The 25391-nt window shown below is 42.9% G+C and overlaps 1 protein-coding gene and 1 long non-coding RNA gene across 12 annotated transcripts in view; one reads left to right on the top strand and one right to left on the bottom strand.

Moving 5' to 3' along the window:
* Positions 1-25391, top strand: part of AFDN (afadin, adherens junction formation factor) — a 508028-nt gene that overhangs the window by 179480 nt on the left and 303157 nt on the right. For all 11 annotated transcript variants that reach the window (XM_040429419.1, XM_040429420.1, XM_040429421.1 and 8 more), the window contains exon 11: positions 7174-7240. In XM_040429419.1, the coding sequence (XP_040285353.1) occupies positions 7174-7240 (67 nt within the window). The remainder of the gene's footprint in view (positions 1-7173; positions 7241-25391) is intronic.
* Positions 2918-24485, bottom strand: LOC120998662. The gene is made up of 3 exons (XR_005778454.1): positions 24347-24485; positions 19999-20005; positions 2918-2932 (listed from the first exon to the last, which is right to left on the bottom strand). It is a non-coding gene; the product is annotated as an uncharacterized LOC120998662 (long non-coding RNA).

Raw genomic sequence — 25391 nt, 5'->3', positions numbered from 1 at the left:
TTTGTTCAACCAGATTGTCTATGCCAACGTGTTCTCTAAATTGGATTTAAGGGGGCATATAATCTGGTATGGATCAAGGAAGGGGACGAATGGAAGACTGCTTTTAATACCCCTGATTGTCATTTTGAGAATATGGTCATGCCTTTTGGGTTAACCAATGCCCCTGCGGTTTTTCAACATTTCATCAATGACCTCTTTCATCTGGTTTGTGGTGTATCTGGATCATATTCTAATTTATTCTCTTGACATGGAGACTCATAAGGATCAGTGTTACAGATCCTAAGAGAGAATAAATTGTATGCCAAGTTGGAAAAGTGTCTATTTGCAGTTCAGGAAGTGGAATTCCTGGGTTACTTACACTCATCTTCAGGTTTTCGTATGTATCCAGATAAGGTCCGTGCTGTGTTGGACTGAGATCGACCTGAAAATCTGAAAGCGCTTATGCGGTTTTTGGGGTTCACCAATTACTACCTTAAATTAATTTTGAACTTCTTGACTGTGGTTAAACCTTTAACGGACATGACTAGGAAAGGTTTGGATGTCTGTCTGGTCTAATGAGGCATTACAAGCCTTTTCAGCTGTGAAGGAATGTTTTGCTTCTGCTCCTATGCTGGTGCAACTGGATGTGGAAGTTGACGCATCAGAGTTTGGGGTAGTAGCAGTGTTGTCGCAGGGCCCTTCACCTAGTAAATGGCGCCCATGTTCTTTCTTCTCTAAGAAGCTCTAAACTGCTTAAAATAATTAAGATGTGGGTAATAGAGTTGCTGGCCATTAAGTTGGCTTTTGAGGAATAGTGTCATTGGTTGGAAGGAGCAATTTCATCCTACTATGGTAATTACCAATCACAAAATTATGGTTTACCCTGGAGTCTGCTAAACGTCTGAATCCAAGGCAGGCCAGATGGTAGTTGTTTTTTTACCAGATTTACTTTCGCCCTGGGGTTAAGAATGTCAATGCAGACTCTTTGTCGCATAGCTTTCCTGGGGGGTCCAATATTGTCTGAAAAGGTGGCAATATCCGTCCTTTATCCCGACCATGAGGCAGAGGTGTGGGAGGCCCAGGGAGATGCATCGGAGTCCTGTCCTCCAGGGCAAGTTGTTTGTTCCTTCCGAATTACGACACAAGGTCTTGGAGGAACATCATTTTACAGTTCTTAAAGGACACCCTGGGAGCAGATCTACGGTCAATCTCATTTCTCAGATTCTGGTGGCCGCATTTGCCTAAGTGTGTTGAGGGCTATGTGTCAGCTTCTGGTACTTGTGCACGTGGTAAGGTGACACATACTCTGCCTTCAGGATCTCTACTTCCATTGTCCGTCCCGACCTTGGACTCGCTTGTCCATGGACTTTATCACAGATTTACCGAACTCCTTAGGAATAACAGTGATTCTGGTGGTTGTTGATCGCTTCAGCAAGATGTCGCACTTTATAGCATTATCAGGTCTACCTAATACTAGAAGTCTCGCACAAGTGTGGTGTCTGATAGGGGGGCTCAGTATGTTTACACAATCTAGAAGGCATTCTGTACTCTCCTAGGAGTACAATTTGTCCTTCTCTTCGGCCTTTCATCCTCAGTCGAACGGACTGACTGAACACACTATCCAGAATCTGGAGACTTATTTGAGATGTTTTGTCTCAGAGAATCAGGAGGAGTGGTCTTCATTTTTTGTCTTTTGCCATAATTAACTGTAGGCAGGAGTCCGCTGATAAGTCGCTGTTTTTTGGGGCATATGGGTTCCATCCGCAGTTTTGCATATTTTCTGGTACTGAGACTTCTGGTATACCTGAAAAGGAAAGATTTTCCTCTGTCATCTATTTGGCGGAAAATTCAAAATGAATTAAAATAATGGGAAACAAGTATAAACTGATGGCTGACAAGAGACTTATGAGTGATCCGGACCTGAAAGTGGGTGATTCTGTGTGGCTGTCCACAAACATTAAGTTGAAGGTACCTTCTTGGAAGTTGGGTCCAAGGTTTATTGCTCTATATAAGATCTTTGCCATTATTAACCCGGTAGCCTTTCATCTTGAATTTCTGCAGGCTTTAAAAATTCATATGGTTTTCCACAAATCATTGCTGAAGAGCTATGTCGAACCTGCTGAACCGTCCTCCTTGCCTCCCTCTCCTGTCATAGTGGACGGTAATCTTGAATTTCAGATCTCCAGGATAGTGGACTCACGAATTCTCCGTAGATCCCTTCAGTACCTTGTTCACTGGAAGGGTTATGGTCCAGAGGAGAGAATGTGGGTTCCAGTGGCCGACGTTAAACTTTCACAAGGCGACTAGCATTTTCACAGGGCCCATCCAGATAAGGTCGGTCCTGGGTGTCCGGAGGTCACCCGTAGAAGGGGGAGAGGGGTGTACTGTCACGTTTCCTCCAGTGACAGAGGTTAGAAGATTTGAGACTGGCTGCACGTTAGGTTATCTGACAGTCTCTCTGTTTTCACTTGTTGCAGTGTTGGTAATGACCACACCTCTTGTCTCAGGTGTAGATTATGGTCATTTCTGCTCCTCTATTTAGTATGGACTTAAACTTCATACCATGTGGTTGATATTCTCTGCCTGGAGTTGGAAGAGCTGGTGTGTGGTCCTAATTTGAGTTCCTGCTCATCCATTTTCTATTGAAGATAAGTGTACTTCTCTTGTTGTTTTGTTGCTCCCATTTGCTCATTGTTTACTAGGCCTCAGGGAGTTGTTAGTTCGTTCATCTGGGAAGGAACCAGTAGTCTCAGGCCCTGTCTCTAATCCTAGGGATTTTCAGGAGTACTAGGGCCTAGGTTTCTGGTGTATAAATATTCCCACCTTCAGGGTCTATTCATACTGACAGGAGTCAGGGCTAGGTTTAGGGTTTTCCTAGGTGGTGACCTTTTCCTTTCCTTATCCTTGAGGCCTAGTTCCTGTTCATTTTCCTTCTGTTGTCATTCTGGTGTTCCTTCCATCCCCCTACACCAGGGGTGTCAAACTCAAATTCATCGGGGGCCGCATCAGCAGTTTGGTCACCCTCAAAGGGCCGGAAAACTTGGTTACTTGGCTTGGCCCTTGGGGATCTCTGACGCCACTTCCACACTTTGGCCGGGGGCTCGGTGGAGCTGATGAGGTGTTTTATCCTAATGAGAAAGATTTCATAATAAGTATTTGGAGAAGGTGCAGAGGGATAGCAGAGCAGGGAGAGGCTGGTGCTGCTACTAGGGGGTCATACCATGGGGGAGTAATAACCCTTCATAATGCCCCCCCAGTAGTAATAAATCTCCTTATAATGTGACAGTGCAAAAAATACCCCCTTGTAATGCCCCCATTTGAGCTAATGTCCTCATAGTGCCCAATAATGTGCCAGTATAAAATACCCCTATATAGTGCCCCTAGTAAATGACCCCATAGTGCTCCACACCCTCCTTCCTCCTAGTGCCCCCCATAATGTACCAGTATAAAATGCTCCAGTAGATGCCCTCAGTGTCCCCCATAATTTGCAAGTATAAAATACCCCTTCTTAGTGTTCCCCGTAGATGACCCCATAGTACTCCTCTCCCCCCCTTCTTCATAGTACCCACCATGTGTCCCAGTATAAAATTGTACTGTACAGAGAGCCCATATAAAATACCCCTTCTTTGTGGCATCAGTAGATGCCCCGATAGTGCCCCCAATCATGTGCCAGTATTAACAGCCCCCCCGTGCCAGTAATAGCCCCCTATGCCAGTAATAGCAGCCCCCTATGCCAGTAATAGCAGCCCCCCTGTGCCAGTAATAGCAGCCCCCAGTAATAAGAGCCCCTCTGTGCCAGTAATAAGAGCCCCTCTGTGCCAGTAATAAGAGCCCCTCTGTGCCAGTAATAAGAGCCCCTCTGTGCCAGTAATAAGAGCCCCTCTGTGCCAGTAATAAGAGCCCCTCTGTGCCAGTAATAACAGCCCCCAGTAATAAGAGCCCCTCTGTGCCAGTAATAACAGCCCCTCTGTGTCAGTAATAACAGCCCCCAGTAATAAGAGCCCCTCTGTGCCAGTAATAACAGCCCCCTGTAATAACAGCCCCTCTGTGTCAGTAATAACAGCCCCCCCTTTGCCAGTAATAACAGACCCCCCTTTGCCAGTAATAACAGCCCCCCCTTTGCCAGTAATAACAGCCCCCGCCAGTAAAAGTATTGTACATAATAATTTTTTTTTAAAAAAAACACTTACCTCCATGTCAGTGATGCGATGCAGGCCTCTTCTGGCCTGTGTCCCACGCTGTATGGCTCAGGCAGCGCGATGACGTCATTGCGCCGCCTGCGCCGGCCTCTGATAGGCTGCAGGCACTAGGCCAGCAGCCTATCAGAGGAAGGGAAAGGGACACACCTCTCCCTCCCCTACCGCAGCACAGGCAGGCATCTGTATCGCTGTCCTGAAATATCTTGGCAAAAGACAACTTTTCCCATTTTTTTTTTTTTTATACAAAGTTGGCATTTGACCAAGATATTTCTCACCCAGCGTGGGTATATGTAAAATGACACCCCAAAACACATTCCCCAACTTCTCCTGAGTACGGCGATACCACATGTGTGGCACTTTTTTGCAGCCTAGGTGGGCAAAGGGGCCCACATTCCAAAGAGCACCTTTCGGATTTCACCGACCATTTTTTACAGATTTTGATTTCAAACTACTTACCACACATTTGGGCCCCTAGAATGCCAGGGCAGTATAACTACCCCACAAGTGACCCCATTTTGGAAAGAAGACACCCCAAGGTATTCGCTGATGGGCATAGTGAGTTCATAGAAGTTTTTTTTTTTTGTCACAAGTTAGTGGAATATGAGACTTTGTAAGAAAAAAATATAAAAATAAAAAAAATCATCATTTTCCTCTAACTTGTGACAAAAAATAAAAAGTTCTATGAACTCACTATGCCCATCAGCGAATACCTTAGGGTGTCTACTTTCCGAAATGGGGTCATTTGTGGGGTGTTTGTACTGTCTGGGCATTGTAGAACCTCAGGAAACGTGACAGGTGCTCAGAAAGTCAGAGCTGCTTCAAAAAGCGGAAATTCACATTTTTGTACTATAGTTTGTAAACGCTATAACTTTTACCCAAACATTTTTTTTTTTAATCAAAGACATGTAGAACAATAAATTTAGAGAGAAATTTATATATGGATGTCGTTTTTTTTTTGCTAAATTTTACAACTGAAAGTGAAAAATGTCATTTTTTTGCTAAAAAATCGTTAAATTTCGATTAATAACAAAAAAAGTAAAAATGTCAGCAGCAATGAAATACCACCAAATGAAAGCTCTATTAGTGAGAAGAAAAGGAGGTAAAATTCATTTGGGTGGTAAGTTGCATGACCGAGCAATAAACGGTCAAAGTAGTGTAGGTCAGAAGTGTAAAAAGTGGCCTGGTCATTAAGGGTGTTTAAGCTAAGGGGTCTGAGGTGGTTAGTAAATTAAAGGGGTTCTGCAGTTCTTTTAAACTGATCTATCCTATGGATAGATCATCTGATCGGCGGGGATTGACACACAGGACCCCCGACGACCACCTGTTTGAGAAGGCAGCGGCGCTGGCAGTAGCCCTTCAGCCTTCTCGCTGTTTACCGCAGGCCCAGTAACGTCACGACTACTTTCACTGGTCTGGGCGCGGCTAAGCTCCATTCAAGTGAACAGAGCTTAGCCCCACCCAGGCCAGTGATACTAGTCGTGACGTCACTGGGCCTGAGGGGATACAGAGAGAAGGCTGCGGCTCTCCTGGAGCATTTAATTACGGGAATCGTCATTATTGCGGGTCACAGTAACTAGCTGCAGATCTCTGCTGTTTGTAACAGCAGTGATCTGCCGGCCATGACGCCCGCTACATGTTCAAGAGGGCGCTGTTTTTACACAACGCTCCAGCGTCGTACATGTACGGCACTGGTAGTGAATGGGAGAGGAACGGTCACCACAAAATGCAGTGCAATCTGGGAGCACCATGCTATAGGGCAGGAGGCGCTGAGCAGATTGATATATAGTTTTGTGGGAAAAGATTCGGTAAAACCTGCAATTTATACTTTTTTATCTTTGCTTTTCTCAGTTCCTAAACCACTATCTTTCTAGGGAGAATGTGTTATCAGTGATTTTATAGCATTGTGTGCATAAGCGATAGCTATTATTTACTGATAACCCATCCCTCCTGTACTGATACTTGTTCAGGAAGTGAAGAAATGCAAAGATATAAATGTATTACTAGTTTTACTGAATCTTTTCCTACAAAAATATATACCAATCTGCTCAGCTCCTCCTGCTCTATGACATGGTGCCTTGAGATTGCACTGAATTTTATGGTGACAGGTCCTCTTTAAAGTAAGCTCACAACATACATTGAGCTGAACAAGCATAAAAGTCGATAGAACATGAAATTCAACTCCCATTTCCTCCGGGAGTTTTGAATACCAGAGGAAAAAGTGTAGTACTACTAGAGTTCACCAAACAGTTCCTGTTGTGTTTTATTGGAGGGATACAGAAGCAAGATGGTCATCTGCACAAAGTACCGTACTGGAGTGTATACTACCTGCAATACTGCTCAAATTGAACTTTGTGCAGTAAACTAAAGTTTGATATCTAGTCTGCTCCGAAGTTACATGCTTATCAAATTAGTGGCAAGAACCTCTGTTCCCCAGTAACTATTTTAATGAAAGCGCTCCGGGACACAGATTTTTCAGAAATTTGATATGTTAGAGACATAAGTTAAAGACATGAGTGCTGGGACTCCACCCGATCCCTAGAATTAAGAGACAATTGCTGGCATATAGAGTTCTCTCTACTTGCTGCAGAAGAGGAAGCTACAGACTCTATATCAAATCTGTGGTGTGGTCGTGCTTGCAGTGTTGTGGTCTCCTGCATTGAGGAGAGAGCGCATGTAATGTACACACTTGCAGAACAAAATATTTGTCTCTGACATATCAAAAGTTTTCTGCAAACTATGACCCTTTAAATGAATTAAAGTTGGTATAGACTGGTGCTATGAAGTTGCCATGTTATTTAACCCACTGCTGTCTTAATGAAAATGTAAGGACTTTGGTATTACAACTGATACATAGAACGTTGATGTGTATCATATTAAAGTACAGAATCCTTTAAAAAAAAAAAAAATAATAAATCCATTAGGTTTTATTTAAATATTGTACATAATTATAGTGTTAATGTAATTATAATGGTACCTTTCTGCTATTGACCTCTAGAGCTCATGAAACGACGTTTGGAATGGAAGAAGAGGGATTAAGTGGACCATTACTGCAATCAAATAAGGTAATACTATTTTCTCTCTGTATGGCTGTTATGGTCTTGGTAATAGCTCCCTTTTGATGTGTATTTTCATAAATGCTTTGAATTCTGCTTAAATTTACAATGCTCAGCTATAGTATCTTTTCTTAAAGGGTCAGCCGCCCTCCATTCATTTCTATGGGGCCGCCGAAAATAGCCGAGCGCTTCGTTCTCGTTGTAGGTGCGGGTCCCAGCGGTGGGACCCGCACATATCAGACAATGGGGGCATATCCTAGTGATATGCCCCCATTATCGGAGATGGAAATACACCTTTAATTTTAAAACTGAAAATCGGACAACATATAGTACATGACAACCTGTTTTTAACAAAGCTAGAACCAGCCCTATACCTCACATGGGTCCAGAGATCTCCCCATTCATTGCTCTGCTAGATTTATATCAAGCTGGCAGCTCAAGGGGAGTGGCTTGTCTGCTTCAGCTAAGGGGGCGTGTCCATGATCTTCCTATCACAGCTCAGGAGGCAGTTGAAGGATGTAACTAAGCTTAGTGAGCAGGACAAATAAATAAGAAATGAAAAAAAAAAAAAAACTAAGAAGGTGGTGTTACACAGATACATTTTATTGAATAACTCAGTGGCTATACTAAACTTACATGCAATTGCAAAAGTATTCAGTTACAGGTGCTATTTTGAAAACCGTAGAATATTTTTTGTGGGACAACACCTTTAACCGCCTCCGGACCGCCTAACGCAGGATCGCGTTCCGGAGGCGGCAGCCCTGCGCACAGTCACGCATATACGCGTCCTCTGGCGAGATGCGAGATTTCCTGTGAACGCGCGCACACAGGCGCGCGTTCACAGGATCGGAAGGTAAGCGAGTGGATCTCCAGCCTGCCAGCGGCGATCGTTCGCTGGCAGGCTGGAGATGCGTTTTTTTTTTTTAACCCCTAACAGGTATATTAGACGCTGTTTTGATAACAGCGTCTAATATACCTGCTACCTGGTCCTCTGGTGGTCACTTTTGTTTGGATCGACCACCAGAGGACACAGGTAGCTCAGTAATAAGTAGCACCACACTACACTACACCCCCCCCCTGTCACTTATTAACCCCTTATTAACCCCTGATCACCCCATATAGACTCCCTGATCACCCCCCTGTCATTGATCACCCCCCTGTAAGTCTCCATTCAGACATTTTTTTGGCCCAAGTTAGCGGAAATTTTTTATTTTTTTCTTACAAAGTCTCATATTCCACTAACTTGTGTCAAAAAATAAAATCTCACATGAACTCACCATACCCCTCACGGAATCAAAATGCGTAAAAATTTTTAGACCTTTTATATTCCAGACTAATTCTCACGCTTTAGGGCCCCTAGAATGCCAGGGCAGTATAAATACCCCACATGTGACCCCATTTCGGAAAGAAGACAACCCAAGGTATTCGCTGAGGGGCATATTGAGTCCATGAAAGATTGAAATTTTTGTCCCAAGTTAGCGGAAAGGTAGACTGTGAGAGAAAAAAAAAAAAAAAAAAAAAAAAACATTTTCCGCTAACTTCTGCCAAAAAAAAAAAAATTCTATGAACTCGCCATGCCCCTCATTGAATACCTTGGGGTGTCTTCTTTCCAAAATGGGGTCACATGTTGGGTATTTATACTGCCCTAGCTTTTTAGGGGCCCTAAAGCGTGAGAAGAAGTCTGGGATCCAAATGTCTAAAAATGCCCTCATAAAAGGAATGTGGGCCCCTTTGCGCATCTAGGCTGCAAAAAAGTGTCACACGTGGTATTGCCGTACTCAGGAGAAGTTGGGAAATGTGTTTTGGGGTGTCATTTTACATATACTCATGCTGGGTGAGAGAAATATCTCGGCAAAAGACAACTTTTCCCATTTTTTTATACAAAGTTGGCATTTGACCAAGATATTTAATCTTGGTCAAATGCCAACTTTGTATAAAAAATGGGAAAAGTTGTCTTTTGCCGAGATATTTCTCTCACCCAGCATGAGTATATGTAAAAAGACACACCAAAACACATTGCCCAACTTCTCCTGAATACGGAGATACCACATGTGTGACACTTTTTTGCAGCCTATGTGGGCAAAGGGGCCCACATTCCAAAGAGCACCTTTTGGATTTCACCGGCCATTTTTTACAGATTTTGATTTCAAACTACTTTGCACGCATTTGGGCCCCTAAAATGCCAGGGCAGTATAACTACCCCACAAGTGACCCCATTTTGGAAAGAAGACATCCCAAGGTATTTCGTGATGGGCATAGTGAGTTCATAGAAGTTTTTATTTTTTGTCACAAGTTAGTGGAATATGAGACTGTGTAAGGAAAAAAAAATAAAAAATCATCATTTTCCGCTAACTGGTGACAAAAAATAAAAAGTTCTATGAACTCACTATGCCCATCAGCGAATACCTTAGGGTGTCTACTTTCCGAAATGGGGTCATTTGTGGGGTGTTTGTACTGTCTGGTCATTGTAGAACCTCAGGAAACATGACAGGTGCTCAGAAAGTCAGAGCTGCTTCAAAAAGCGGAAATTCACATTTTTGTACCATAGTTTGTAAATGCTATAACTTTTACCCAAACCATTTTTTTTTTTTATCAAAGACATGTAGAACAATAAATTTAGAGAGAAATTTATATATGGATGTCGTTTTTTTTTGCTAAATTTTACAACTGAAAGTGAAAAATGTCATTTTTTTGCAAAAAAATCGTTAAATTTCGATTAATAACAAAAAAGTAAAAATGTCAGCAGCAATGAAATACCACCAAATGAAAGCTCTATTAGTGAGAAGAAAAGGAGGTAAAATTAATTTGGGTGGTAAGTTGCATGACCGAGCAATAAACCGTTAAAGTAGTGTAGGTCAGAAGTGTAAAAAGTGGCCTGGTCATTAAGGGTGTTTAAGCTAGGGGGGCTGAGGTGGTTAAGCTGGCCTACACGTTAGTCTTTTGTCGACTGAACCCACAGAGAACGTCAAGTTAGGCGCTCACACTGTGTGTGGGGATCTCCTTACCAGGATCAACCCAATCCCTTTGTTCTAATGGGAGACACCTCCAGAAGTGTCTGGTAGCAACTTTCTCTATACTCTAATATAAATATTAGATGTATGGGGAAGCCAGTATAGAGGCGGGAAATTATGGGGGGATCTGTGGATGACGGACACTTATGGGGGGATCTGTGGATGACGGACACTTATGGGGGGGATCTGTGGCTGGCACTGTTATATATGTGCCATCCACAGACCCCCCAGCCCATAACGGTGCCATCCACAGATTCTGTGTGCCCCCCGCCGCCGTTTAAAGTTATTAAACATGCCCCCCTCACTCCTAATAGTACCGTATATCCGAATTTCTTCTGTATAATGTCGGCAGGCGGGCCGGGCGGCCGGCGCGTCCCTCAGTGACGTCACTTGTCTGCGCCGCCTGCTTCATTCATAAAGCAGGCGGCGCAGGCACGTGACATCACTGAGGGATGCGCCGGCCGCCCGGCATGCCTGCCGGCATTATACAGAAGAAATTCGCACACCCCAAAGGCCGGCCCTGAACGAGCCCCCCTTTACGGAGTCTGGCGCCCCTTCCTGGGGGGCGCGCCCCACTATTTGAGAAGCACTGGACTAGAGGAACAAGGTACCGGCCATGTGCGTTCTACATTTTGTGGAACACACGCGACCAGCCCTGTGATAGAAATGCCTACTATTGTCCATGCTCTTTTTTTTTTTGTTGTGGGGCTGTGGAATGGAACTATAGATGCGAACAGCACTCGGTGTGCTGTCTGCATCTTTTGCAGCCCAATTGAAATGAATGGGTTCACACCAGTTCCACAAAGTTGCAGAACTGATGCGGACCAAGAAATACGGTCGAGTGAAGGGGTCCTAATGTTGAGGACAGTGGTTGGCTACAGCGATCACCTGCTGTACATCTAAAGTGACCATGCATGACACAGACACCATGGCACATGACTGCTAGAGCCAATTACTATCTTTAGGTACTGGCTTTGGGTGGTCATGTACCATATACCAGCACATCACCCTTGCTGTTTGTAAACAAAGAGCTGGAAGACCTCACTGTGCCACAGAGATTGGTGCGGGAGAAGAGGTTGAGTATACCATCATTTCTTGCTTCAGGCTATTGGATGGCTTGAACACGAGTTAGATAAACAGAAAAGGCGGCACTCACCACTGTGGTAAAGAACTCCTTTATTCTTTCAACAGGATACAATAAAAATAGGGCTGGGGCGGACTCTTGCCTCTACACTGGACGCGAAGAGGTCTGTGTAGAGGCAAGAGTCCGCCCCAGCCCTATTTATATTGTATCTTGTTTTAAGAATAAAGGAGTTCTTTGCTACAGTGGTGAGTGCCGCCTTTCCTGTTTATCTAACTCGTGTTATTGCATGGACTATTTTCGTTTGAGGCTGAGTACCACAATCACTTTTGCTATAGACAGGTGCACATAAGAATCCATCATTACCTGTAGACATCGGCGGTGCCGCCCCCCTCATTCTGTTCTGTTATACTAATATACTATTGGATGGCTTGTCCAAGATTTTTAATTTTCTCAGACAGGCCCTTTAAGGTGATTTCCCCCAGTTCTCTCCATAACAACACACCTGAGACTGCCTTCCCCTGATAGGACAGGGAAAAACAGAGGTTTCAAAACCTCACCCTTCCTCTCCAGCACCAGTGCTTTTTCCTGTCCTGTCAAAGGGCAGACAGCCAAAGAGGTGATGGGAGCTTCCATTGGAAGTTCCTGGCTGAAATGGCACCAAAACTACTGCGTGCTGGCAGTGCTACAGTTAGTGGATGAGCATTTCTGAAGACCTTAAGCAAGCCCAATATATGTGGGATGTTTGAAAAATGGTTACCCTCCTTCCCATGCTAAACCTTTTTTTTAATGACTGTACTTTCATGGTGATTGAAGGGGAATCGTCAAATTTTCTGGAAGAAATCAGAGTCCTGGTTAAAGAGGCAATTTAATCAGACCTCTCCTCTAGGGATTCTGTAGCTGCTCCAAAAGTCCTGGCGTTTTCTTCCAAGAAACAGATTTATTGTAGTTACTGATTCTGAAGACAAGGTAATCTCTGATTTACAAAAAGGGGAAACATTACTTGTTTTCGCTAAGGATAATAAATATATATATAAAAAAAATCCTGTTTTAGAAAATAAAATGATTAAAGCATTTAAAGCCACTCTTCAAATAGAAATTCTAAAGAAGCAAGTCTATACAGAATGAGATTTTTGGGGGCTTAGGAGAAAGACAGCAGTCTGCATTTATGTTTCTTTATAATTTCAAATGATTCACAATTCTGGCAAAAGGAAGAATTCAGAAAAAAAAAAATATAATATTTATTTATTTTTGGCTAGGCAGCAGTATCAAGAGAGACTGAAAGATGAAGGAAAATTAAGTAGATTGAGTTATGGTAAGGGAAGGAACTTTCTCTTTAACCCCAATCAAAGTCTGCTCCCTCTCAAAAGTTCATCCTTACCAGTCTGCCATGCCCTCAACAAATCCTAATAAATGAAGGGGTCAAAAATTAAATTCAGCTGGAAGCAGTTCAACCAGTTCCTAGGGAACAATGTGGTACAGGTCACTACTCTAGTCTCTTCCTTGTAAAGAAACTGGGAAATTCAGAATTATAAATTATAAACCCAAAAATTTGCATTCTACCACAAATTCAAGATGGAGCTAAAAGGTAAGGGTTCTTTCACACTAGCGTTTTTCTTTTCCAGCATTGAGTTTCGTCCTACGTGCTCAATACCGGAAAAGAACTGATCAGTTTTATCCTAATGCATTCTGAATGGAGAGAAATCCGTTCAGGATGTCTTCAGTTCAATCTTGACTGTTCAGGACTGAGAATACTGCAGCATGCTACGGTTTTATCTCTGGCCAAAAATCCGGAACACTTGAACGCGGAGACCGAAAGGACGAATCTGGCAGTGCGGCATTTTGAATGCCGGATCTTGCACTAATACATGCCTATGGAAAAAAATAAAAAAATAAATCCTGTATCCGTTTTTCCAGATGACACCAGAAAGACGGATCTGGCATTTCATTGCATTTGTAAGATGGATCAGGATCCTGATCAGTCTTACAAATCCCATTAGTTGGCATACGTTTTGACTGATCTGGCAGGCAGTTCCGGCGACGGAACTGCCTGCCGGATTCCTCTGCCGCAAGTGTGAAAGTACCCTAAGCCAGTTATGGCAACAATAGGTTTGAAAGACGCCTACTATTGTATACCAATTTGTTAGTCATGTCAGTATCTCTGTATATGTACACTCATAGTATTCACCATTTCCAATGTTCATGCCAACTCTTCAGGTTATCTTAAGCACCTCGCATTTTCACAAAAATCATGGCCGAGGTGGTGGCAGCCCAGAGACTGAGATCAATCTGGACAATATTTTGGTAGTAGCAGACTCCAGTAGTAGAAGAACCAGCTGACACGTTTAAATCACACTTCAATTCCTTCAGTCCTTAGGTTGAATTGCATATTGGGTAAATTCAGACCTCTAGTCGAAAAGTATTTTTAGACATCCTTATAGATTTTGTCTGTATATGGGAGGTAAAGATATGATTGACCTGGTGGCTATCAAGTAAACATCTTTCAAGTGGGGTCCAAGACACTCGTCTACAATTCCTCTTGCAAAAGATTTCTGTCTGAGCAGAAAAGCTGGTAGTCACTCTAAGCAGTGCATTTGAAGTGCTCTCAATGTAAAGACAGATTTCCTCAGTTACCGCATAAGAGAATGGTCCCTTTTGTCCCAAAGTATTAACTCCATTGGTGAATTCCATTGATATTTTTGCATCGAGGGGGGGAAAAATGCAAAGAGGCCAATTCTTCTCCCTGTATCTAGGGATTACCCCACAGCTGTGGTTGTGTTTACCCAAAATAGACATTTAATCTAGCTTATGCTTTTCCCCCTCTGCTGTTACCCAAAGTTCTACAAATATTCATGACAGATTCTGATAGTTCCTTGTTTGCCCAGGAGGATCTGGTTCGGGCTGCTGAAGGCTTAGTGTAGAACACAATTTTTCTACCAGCACTTCCAGATGTATTGACCCAGGATCCAGTAAATCATACCAAATTCCAGATGCTAAAGCTGTTAGCATTAATTCTGAGAAGTCGTATTTGTTAGAAAAAGGGTTTTTGGAAAGAGTAGTCCAGACACTTTTATGTAGTAGAAAGTCTTTAACGCATCTAAAATATACCTTAGTCTGGAAGAAATTTGCCTCCTGGTGTGGTTTAATGATGGTTCTTCAGATATCCCCCTAATATTCCATATAATATTATTACCTAGTCCTTTCGTCCTGTACACTTAAGTCTGTATTACACCTGCCGATTTTTCAGCAGATGGTCGCTAACTAGCATTCATATGAGCACTCGTTAGTGAACACCTTGCAGTTTAATACTGCTGCCGATCGGGATATATTTTAAGCACGCTTAAAAATAATCATTTGCTAGTGGCAGATTGTGCCAGATTGTGCCGGCTGCTGCTGCTGGCAAACCCTTAGACAGCATGGGGATGAGCGATGGCATGACAATCGCCCCTTCCCCATGCTGTGGTGATCGCTGTGCCAATCCTAGGAATGAGCAAGTCAACTTTTCATAGATTTCCAGATATAATATTTCCAAGCTTATTTTTAAGTTAGTTCCTAGTTTTATGCCCAAGGTTTCCACTCCCTTTCATAGATTCCGGGATATAATATTTCCATCCTTTTGTGCCAATCCTAGGAATGAGCAAGCGTCAACCTTACATAATCTAGACATTAGGATTGGAGAGTTGACAAGAACCTGTTTATTCAGTTTGCTGGCCCTAATGAGAGAAAGAAGGCAACTTAAAATTTGTGGCTAAGGGCAAATCACTGTCAGCATTAAAAAGCCCACTTGACCAGGTCAATGGCAGCCTCCTGGGCAGAAAGCTCATTTAGGGCTCATTCAGACGGCCGTATGCTGTCCGCAAAAATACTGAATGCTATCCGTTTTTTTGCGGATCCGCAAAAAAAATGAAACATGTCCTATACTTGTCCGTGAAAATCAGGACATGGCCCCATTGAAGTCTATGGGTCCGCAAAAATACTGAATGCTATCCGTTTTTTTGCAGATCCGTTTTTTTGCGGATCCGCAAAAAAACGGATAGCATTCAGTATTTTTGCGGACAGCATACGGCCGTCTGAATGAGCCCTTACTTGTATAGAACAGATATGTAGAGCTTAGGGCTGCAGTAAACTATTATTTAAGTTATCGAGTATTCTACCGATTGTTTTTACGATTAATCAAGTAATCTAATAAGAAAAAAATGAATTAAGACTGTTTTTCCTTTATAAAAACTCATCAGACCCACCCTACCATCAGTCCCTAACACGCTTCGTTCCCCCCTGTGCAATCAGCCCAAGTGCATCAGTTCCCCCCCCGGTGCCATCAGCTCCACTATCCCCCAGTGGTATCGGCTCCGTTCCAATCAGTGCTTTTAGCTCTCCCATACCCCCAGTGCCTTTAGCTCCCCCCGCTCCTCCTGACACCCGGAGTGCACAGCGTCATTGGTTGCGGCCTTAGTCGCACCAACTTAACTTTTCAGCAGGGGCGCCGCTGACACTCCATCGTTCCTCGCTGCTCTGCGCCTGACGTCACACAGCACGTCAGGAGTTTAGTGCAGGCGGGGCCATGGATGTGTTGTGGAGTGTCCGGAGGCTTGAAAGGTGAGTATTCCGAGCGCAGCGGGAGACCACGGAGCTGGAGTAATGGCAAGGGTTTCACTCCCTCACCATGGTCACGTGACACAAACGAATCCTCGATGTAAAAACTAAGCATTGAGGATTTATTTTTTTGTCGAATTACTCGATTTAGTCGATTACTCGTTACAGCCCTAGTAGAGCTGCTACATGGAAAAGAATTGACATTTTTACAAAGCATTATAAATTGGACATATTTTTTCCAATAAGGACATGGCGTTTGGCCAGAAGATCCTTTGTGTTATTGTGCCACCCTAATCCTTGTAGTTTTTTGTTAAGTCTCAGATGTGCTGTTATGGACCTGACATGGGAAATGGTTACTAAACTCACTTGTAGTCCTGTTTTCTGGAAATATCTGTGAAAGCACAGGTATTTCTTTAATTTTGCTAGTTATCGTCCTTCTGTATTTAATGGTTCTGTTAAAACACTTTGGTGTTGGAGGGGAGAGGTTTTTAAACCTCTGTGTTTTGTCCTATCAGGAGAAGGCAGTCTAAGGTGTGCTTTTATGGAGACTTCAAGAAACACAGATTAGCAGTGATTGTAATAGGTCATCAGTATCTTTGCACTGCAAAATCCCTTTACCCTTTTGCTACCAGATGGGTAAGGCTACTTTCACACTGGCGTTTTGGTTTCCGCTTATGAGATCCATTTCAGGGCTCTCACAAGCGGTCCAAAACGGATCAGTTTTGCCCTAATGCATTCTGAATAGATAAAGATCCTCTCAGAATGCATCAGTTTGCCTCCGTTCCGCCTCCATTCCGTTCTGGAGGCGGACACTAAAATGCTGCTTGCAGCGTTTTGATGTCCGCCTGACGATGCAGAGGCAAACCGATCCGTCCTGACACACAATGTAAGTCAATGGGGACGGATCAGTTTTCATTGACATAATGCAAAACTGATCCGCCCCCCGTTGACTTTCAATGGTGTTCAAGACGGATCCGTTTTGGCAATGTAAAAGATAATACAAACGGATCCGTTCTGAACGGATGCATGCGGTTGCATTATCAGTGCAGATCAATGACTGATCCACACCAAACGAGATTGTGAAAGTAGCCTAAGCAAATGCAGCTGGCGCCATGGCCGGGTGGGGTCTACGCTGTTTCAAATAGCAGAGACCCGTGGCTAGGGACTTCGTCCGGGACAAATACCAATCACAGTCATTACGGCATCTCATAGCTCAAAAACCTGGGAGCACGCACTTCCAGGCTTCTTACTGGCATCCTCTGCGACCAATTAAGATGCCCGTAATTGAATTTAATATGCTGGGTCTCTATGAAGAGACCTAGGGTGTTGAAGCTGCAATTCTATCAGAAATGAGTAATTCTAGTACCATCATGGATCTATAAGAAACATGATGGTACAGAATAAAAAAAAATAGTGAGTCTTGTAGCCTCAAACATGAGCTACATAACCATAAAAAAGTTGAAAATATAAAAATTTTAATCACCCGCCTTTCCGTAGCATAAAAATATTAATGCATAAATAACAAAAAAAAAATAAACATCATGGACATCGTGTCTGAAAATGTCCATACTATTAAATGTAAAAATATTTTTCCAGTGCGGCGAATGGCGTAACGGAAAAACTTAACTTTCCAGCAGGGGCAACACCGACACTCCATAATTCCGCGCTGCTCTGCGCCTGACATCACACAGAGCGTCAGGTCACGGCGTGCGTACGTCAGGAGGTCAGTGCAGCGCAGGACCATGGATGTGCTGTGAAGTGTCCAGAGTCCCCCTGCTGGAAAGGTGAGTATTTCAAGCGCAGCGGGAGACCACGGAGCGGGAGTAATAGCAAGCGCTTCACTATCGCTCCGTGGTCACATGACACAAACGAATCTTCGATGCAAAAAATTTGCAGCGAGGATTTTTTTGTGTCGAATTACTCGATTTAATCGAGTAATCGTTTCAGCCCTAATCGACACCGATCGTGGCATCTGTGAGATAAAGCACAGGGATGCGCTTCCCTCTGCTTTCTGATTGGAGTGAAATCGCGGGGGTCCTATCGGTTACCATTGTAGTCTGGATGCTTCTCAAGTTTTCCAGGCCTGCCATGGTAAGCTCCCTGCTAAGTTGCTCAGCAGGGCGCGTGTGAAAATCCCATTCATCCTTATAGAATTTCTATTAGGGTAAATGGGGCAGGGGATGCAAAGATCACAGGTTCTAGCCCCCAGAAGGGGTTAAAAGTTGTTAATATAAAAGTAGAAAAAAGTTTCAAATAAAATTTGAAAAAATGAAATCACTCCTATTTCCCAATTTTACATATAAAAATATAAACAATAAAAAAAAAAATCAGCTATTGCCACGTCTGAAAAGTGTCTGAACTATTAAAAATTCACTTCCCCCTCCCCTAAAAATTTTAATAACAGGGTTCAAAAAGTCATACGTACCACAAAAATGCCACCAATAAAAATTACGGTTAATCCTACAAAAATACCTTTTTTCTAATTTAACCGCCCAATTCCCCCCCCCCCCCCCCCCCATTTTCAAATAACGGACATGGTAAATTAGATTGCGCCCTTAAAACTACAATCCCGCAAAAAGTAAGCCCTTATCTGTCTATGTGAATAGAAAATTAGCTATTGTAACATGGGGAGGAAAAAATGTTGAATACTAAAGCAAAAATGGGCCAGGTGCTTAAAGAATTTGATGTTTTTAATTTTTCTTGTCAAGAATTATGGTTTTAAAGCAAAAACTATAAAATCCTTCAGTTTTCCCACTGGCCGCTAAGCCTAATAGGTGCTACTTTTTGGTCTGTATTGGTCACTTTACTGGAGTTACCTGTTTATCTATACACAGAGGTGATATTACAGGCAAGATAAGACTGACAGATAAAACAGGATCCACCATTCAGATTAGGTGATTGTCAAAGCTTATCTATTCTTTCCTTGTACAGTTACCTCTGCACAGGTCACAGAGCATGCCTAGAGAACTCTCCCATAAAAGTCAATGAGGTCCCCTCAGGTCAGTTGCCTTAAAGCAACAGCTCAAGCAAGACGGCAGCTCCCATAATCATGTGCAGGTAATAGAATAAATGTGTAATCAGAAAAAAAAAAATTGATGGCACATTTCCTTTAAGTACCCCTGGGTGACCAGCCATTGTCTGAAGATTTAGGGTGCATGCTCTGACTCTTTGGGAGCTGGAGGGAGTATGTCCTTCGGGCAGCAAGAAGTAGTGCAGGTAGGATGTAGGCTACAGTCTGTGAGCATAGACGGCCAGCTACCCTGGTGGCCAGTCCTGCTGGGAAGGTGGAGGAGAAGACCAATGGGTGTCAGCTGCCAGCACACAGATGTGTGGGGAAGCATCTCATCTGCTCTCCAGCTGTTTGACAGTTTTCTCCTAGGGAAAAGTAGCAGGATGTGAAAAAAACAGACCATTCACTGGCTGCATGTGAGTCTTTTCCAGCTTGTGCTGCAAGGATTAAAAATAAATGATCCACAGACACCTAACAGCTGATAGGGGATCATTTGTTCCTATTCAAAGGGTTGTTCCAGCCAGAAGCATTTATCACAAATACATTGGATAGATCTGTGGGCTTCCGACCCCTAGGACCCCCACTATTCAATTCAGCTGCAAAACCTTGGCAAGGAAGGGTTTGGATGGAGTGGCAGTGAATCTTTTGCCTTGCCATTCCATTAAAAGTCTATGGCTCTATTAGAAACCATCAAGCCCACAGAGTCCTTAGCTAGGTTACATTCACATGCGAGACTCGAACAGGAACTTGAAAATGTTATCACTAAAATCAACCAAATTAAATATGATGACCTATCCTCATCCTTGAAGAGGCACTGATGCTCCAGTGAGCTCTGCAGTCTTTCACAGCTTTCTAAGCACAGCATCTTCCATAGGATAGTGACTGGGCTGATTTAGAGTAGGTGCTTGGAGTCACCTGACCCCACCCTCCACCGATCTCATATTGATGACCTATCCTGAGGTTAGGCCATCAATATCTCCAAAAACCCTTTAAAGCTCGTTTTCAACTAGGTAAACCCCTGGGGAGAAAAATCTGTGGATGATGCTTTGCCCCCACACCCTGTTTTACTTACTTGATCCCTTCTGTTCTGGACATCCATGGTCTTAAGATGGGCTTTTTCTCCATTTTGTTTCTTGTTCAAGACCAGCACAATGATTGGCACTCTGGGAACCTTTTAGTAGGGGAGTTGGTCTGCCTTGGGCAGGTACACTCCATAGAAATGAATGAGTGCATGTGAAACAGCTGCTCACTCACATTTTGAAAGTTTCCTGCGCTTATAGTAACTGAGGAGGGTTGAAATGAGAAAGCGGGATCTGGTACCTCTTTACTCATAGGCTGGTTTTGAGGATTTTATTGTGAAGTCCATTTCTAGATCACAATCTTCTGGGCTGCAGTGATGACATTGCATCAACAACACGTGATCATTTAATCCATTCAGGACCAAGACATTTTTCACTTTCCAAATATAATTTAGCAAATCTGAAATGTCCCTTTATGTGGTAATAACTTTAGAATGCTTCTTATGTATCTAAGCGATTCTGAGCTTTACAGAAATTTTTTTTGTTTCCATGTGTCTTCCTTTATTTTTGGAGGATCACCAGACATGAAGGAAAGTAAAAAAAAAAGTGTCAAGTTTGCCATGCAAATGATAGGAAAAAAACGCATGCGGATGACAATCTTGTGTGCCTCCCTGTGTTTTTTCACGGTCCCATTGACTTGAATGGGTCCGCGAACCGTTTTCCGTGAAAAAAATAGGACAAGTTATATTTTTTTGACGGACTGGAACCACGGATCACGGACGCGGATAACAAACGGTGCATTAGCCGAGTTTTCAATGGACCCATTGAAAGGCAATGGGTCCGCTGAAAATCACGAAAAACAGAACAACGGACACGGAATAAAACAACGGTTGTGTGCATGAGGCCTTATGCTGACAGAAATACTGCTTTTGCAGCCCAGGCCTGGAAAAGTCGAATCTACCTGAGAAGAGTCCTGGTTATCCATAATCTCCTGCTCTCCCCATCCATCTGCTGATGGTTGGCAGTTCTCTACTAGCGAGAAAGGGAGAAAACTAGGTAGAAGACAGTCAATCAGCAGGTGGGCAGGGAGAGCAAGAATTCATGAATAACCAGGACTCTTCTCAGGTGTCCGTGACTGTTTTCCAGGCCCAGTCTGCAATGATTGTGATGTTGGTTCTCGGCAACCACTTAGTTTTAACTTATAAATAACAGACCGCTGAAATCAACTCGCCTGTCTCTACTTTATACTGCCATTAGTATGGGCAGCATAAAGGTGATGACAGGTTCCCTTTAAGTCTGTTCTATAATGCCCTAAGGTACTGCAGCTGCTTCTGATGTGTGCTACTGAGATATTTACAAATAATTACAAAAGGAGGCAATGCTAAAAACACAAAGCAAAAAATATTAAACAGTAATCAATGTAGCAATTGGTGAATACAAAACCCCATCTTTTGTTCACAACAAATAGTCTTGCTCATATATTTACTCAAGCCGAGGATCCTATTTATTCAAAGCCCAGAAGTTGAAGATAAATGACCCTCTAACAATCCCTCAGACTAAATGAGCTAAGGCTACTTTCACACTCGGGTTTTGGGTGGATCAATCATGGATCTGCAAAAACGGATCCGTTACAATAATACAACCGCATGTATCCGTCCTGAACGTATCAGTTTGTATTATCTGTAACATAGCCAAGACGGATCTGTCATGAACTCCATTGAAAGTCAATGGAGGATGGATCTGTTTTCTATTGTGCCAGATTGTGTCAGTTAAAATGGATCCGTCCCCATTGACTTACATTGTGTGTCAGGGCGGATCTGTTTGGCTCAGTTTCGTCAAGTGGACAGCAAAACACTGCAGGCAGCGTTTTGGTGTCCGCCTCCAGAGCAGAATGGAGACTGATCGGAGGGAAACTGATGCATTCTGAGCGGATCCATTCAGAATGCAGTAGGGCAAAACTGATCAGTTTTGGACAGTTTGTGAGAGCCCTGAACATCTCTCGTAAACGGTAAGCCAAAACGCGAGTGTGAAAGTAGCCTAAAACTGGTGCAATGATACTGGTAAGCAGACAAAATCAACTCTTAGGGTTATAACTTAAAACTAAGTCCCAGACCACTACCAAGGTAAGAACTATTTCTGTGGAGACTGCCATGAGTAAGTTGTGGCTACTTATTTCTTAATAATAGTAAGAACACTAGCCGATTCACCACTCTTGCTGCAATTCACACAGCTGGTAAATAGCCACAACAGTCCCGCAATGAAATGTTAATACTTAATATAATTCGGAAAGGCTACACATCTGCTATTATCTAAGGGTACTTTCACACTTGCTTTGTGAGGATCCGGCAGGCAGTTCCGTTGCCGGAACGGCCTGCCGGATCCGGAAATCCATGCGCAAACGGATAGCATTTGTAGACTTATCTGGATGCGGATCCGTCTCACAAATGCATTGCAATACCGGATCCGTCTCTCTGGTGTTATCCCAAAAAACGGACCCAGTATTTTATTTTTTTCACATTTTTAAACGTCTGCGCATGCGCAGACCGGGAAACCAGATCAGTTTTGCCGGAACACTTGGTGCCGGATCATTAATGCGTTAAAGCATTTCAATGGAAAATAATGCCGGCATTCCGGCAAATGTTCTGGAGTTGTGGCTGGAGATAATACCACAGCATGCTGCAGTATTTTCTCCGGCCAAATACCTTAAGAGTGACTGAGCTGAAGACATCCTGATGCATACTGAACGGATCGCTCTCTATTCAGAATGCATTAGAATAAAACTGAAGCGTTTTTTATCCGTTATTGAGCCCCTAGGATGGAACTCGATACTGGAAAAGAATAACGCTAGTGTGAAAGTACCCTAAGGCTCAATGCATTTCTACATCTTACTAATGCCTCATCAGGAGCCTACCATGTGACCTAATATTCTGAGCCAAAAATAAGTATGAATGGGTGATAGCAGTGCGCGTCCCCTTTCACACAGGGGCAGCGCTTCAGCACTATGATGGAATTATAACCCTAAGAGTTGTTAACGTCCGCTTACCAGTATCATTGCACCATTCTTGGCTCATTTAGTGTGAGGGATTGTTGCTTAGAGGGTTACTTATCTTCAACCTCTGGGCTTTGAATAAATAGGATCCCCGGCTTGAGTAAATACATGAGCAAGACTATTGTTAAATTTTATATGTGAGCCCTACTCTGAGATATGGAGCAGATTATCCTTTTTTTCTATGTCCTGTGTATGTGCAGACATGATACCAGTTCACTCATCATGTTCTTACACGACTCAGTTTGAAGAATTACATGAAACTACTGTTACTTTAGAACAACCAATTTCAATCTTTCTTGGCCGATTTTGAAAAACATATATAGTTACGTAGTTGTTAAGGTTGGCGAAAGAGAAGTCCATCAAGTCCAACCTGTAATCCTGCTATATCGATCCCTGGATCAATGTCCATTTTCCTTTTTAAAAAGGGGTTGGGCCAAAACAAGATTTCTATACATTGTCATAAGCTTCAATGTTATTTTGAATTAAAAAGTAATCTAAACCTTTTTTGAAGCCATCTACTGTATTTGCTGTGACCAGCTCCTGTGGCAGGCTATTTCAGAGATTCACAGATCTTAGTGTAAAGAATGCTTGTCCCCTCTTATGACTGAATCTTTTTTTCTCCAGTCGTAGGGAGTGGGCCCTTTATTGAGGGGCTTTAACACAGAATTGCTTCCCTTGATATTTGTACTGGTTAATCGTGTCCCCCCTTAGACGTCTTTTTTAAGGCTAAACAAATTCAGTTAATCTAATCTTTTCTCATAACGAAGATCTTCCAGGCTCTTTGAGTTTAGTTGCTCTCCTCTGTACTTTTTCTAATGCCAGGGCATCCTTTTTGTGGACTGGTGCCCAGAACTGAACTGCGTGTTCCAGTTGAGGCCGCACCAACACTTTGTATAGTGGCAATATTACATCCCTGTCCCACAAGTCCATACCTTTTCTGTTGGCCTTAGAGGCAGCTGACTGGCATTGCATGCTGTTTTTTAGTCTATGATCTACTAATACACCCAAATCCTTCTCAACAACTCTCCCAGTTTCACTCCCCCTAGGACATATGCTGCATGCAGATTATTATCCCCCAAGTGCAAAACTTTACATTTATTTATATTGAACCTAATTTGCAAAGTGGAGGGCCCAAACAATAAGTTTGTCCAAGTCTGCTTGTAACTTAACAACTTCCATAGACTGGACCCTATTACATAGTTTGGTGTCATCTGCAAAAATAGAAAAAGCACTATTAATACCATACTCTGTCATTAATAAATAAGTTAAATAATAGTGGACCCAGCACCGAACCTTGGGGTGCACCACTTATAACTGGGGACCATTTAGAGTAGGAATCATTGACCCAAAACTCTTTGGTCCCTTTCACACGGCCGAGTATTCCACGCGCCTGCAATGCTTGAGGTGAATGCATTGCACCCGCACTGAATCCTGACCCATTCATTTCAATGGGGCTGTGTACATGAGCAATGTTTTTCACGCATCACTTGTGCGTTGTCAAAATCGCAGCATGTTGTATATTCTGTGTTTTTCATGCAATGCAGGCCCCATAGAAATGAATGGGGCTGCGTGAAAATCGCATTGTATCCTCAAGCAAGTGCGGATGCGGTGCGTTTTTTTTTTTTTTTTTTCCCACCCATGGTTGATAAGGAGATGAGGGATGAGCGACCCAGGACCCCATTTACTTTATTATTTTCCATTATAACATGGGTATAATGGAAAATAATAGTCAATTGAGGGTTAAAAAATAAAGATTAGTCACCTCATCCACTTGATTGCACAGCCAGGATCCTCTTCTTTGTTCTTCTTGAAGGTCCTGTAAAGGTACCTTTGCTGACGTCATCGCACTCAACATGTGACGTCAGCACAGGTCCTGCTGAATGAAGATATAAGGTCCTTCAAGAAGAACCATGTTATAATGGAAAATAATAAAATCTACAGAACACCAAACCCAAACTTCAGTGAAGAAGTTTGGGTTTGGGTCTGGGTACCACTTTCAGTTTTTTTCTCACGCGCGTGCAAAATGCATTGCACTTGTGCAGAAAAAGCTGGGCAACGGAACGCAATTACAGCCTAAACTGACTGAAATTGCGTGCCTACTCGTGCGGGTTTCCCGCAATGCACCCTGAACGCATCCGGCCCTCACCCGTGACACCCATGTGAAATAGGCCTTTGGATACGATCATGAAGCAAATTTTCTATCCAATTATAAATTCTATTTTCTAAACCAATAGACCTCAATTTACCCATTAGTCGTCCGTGTGGGACAGTATCAAATGCCTTTGCAAAGTCCAAAAAAAACAATTTTTTTTTTCTTTTAACCAATGTACCTCCTCAGTACAAAGCTACATTTCCTTAAGGTTTCTGACGCAGATTTGCGCCAAAAAACGCATGTTT

Source organism: Bufo bufo, chromosome 4 (genome assembly GCF_905171765.1).
Source record: "Bufo bufo chromosome 4, aBufBuf1.1, whole genome shotgun sequence".
In the NCBI taxonomy this organism is placed as follows: domain Eukaryota; kingdom Metazoa; phylum Chordata; class Amphibia; order Anura; family Bufonidae; genus Bufo; species Bufo bufo.
The sequence above is the reverse complement of the archived record's forward strand: the minus strand, read 5'-3'. Positions and strand labels throughout refer to the sequence as shown.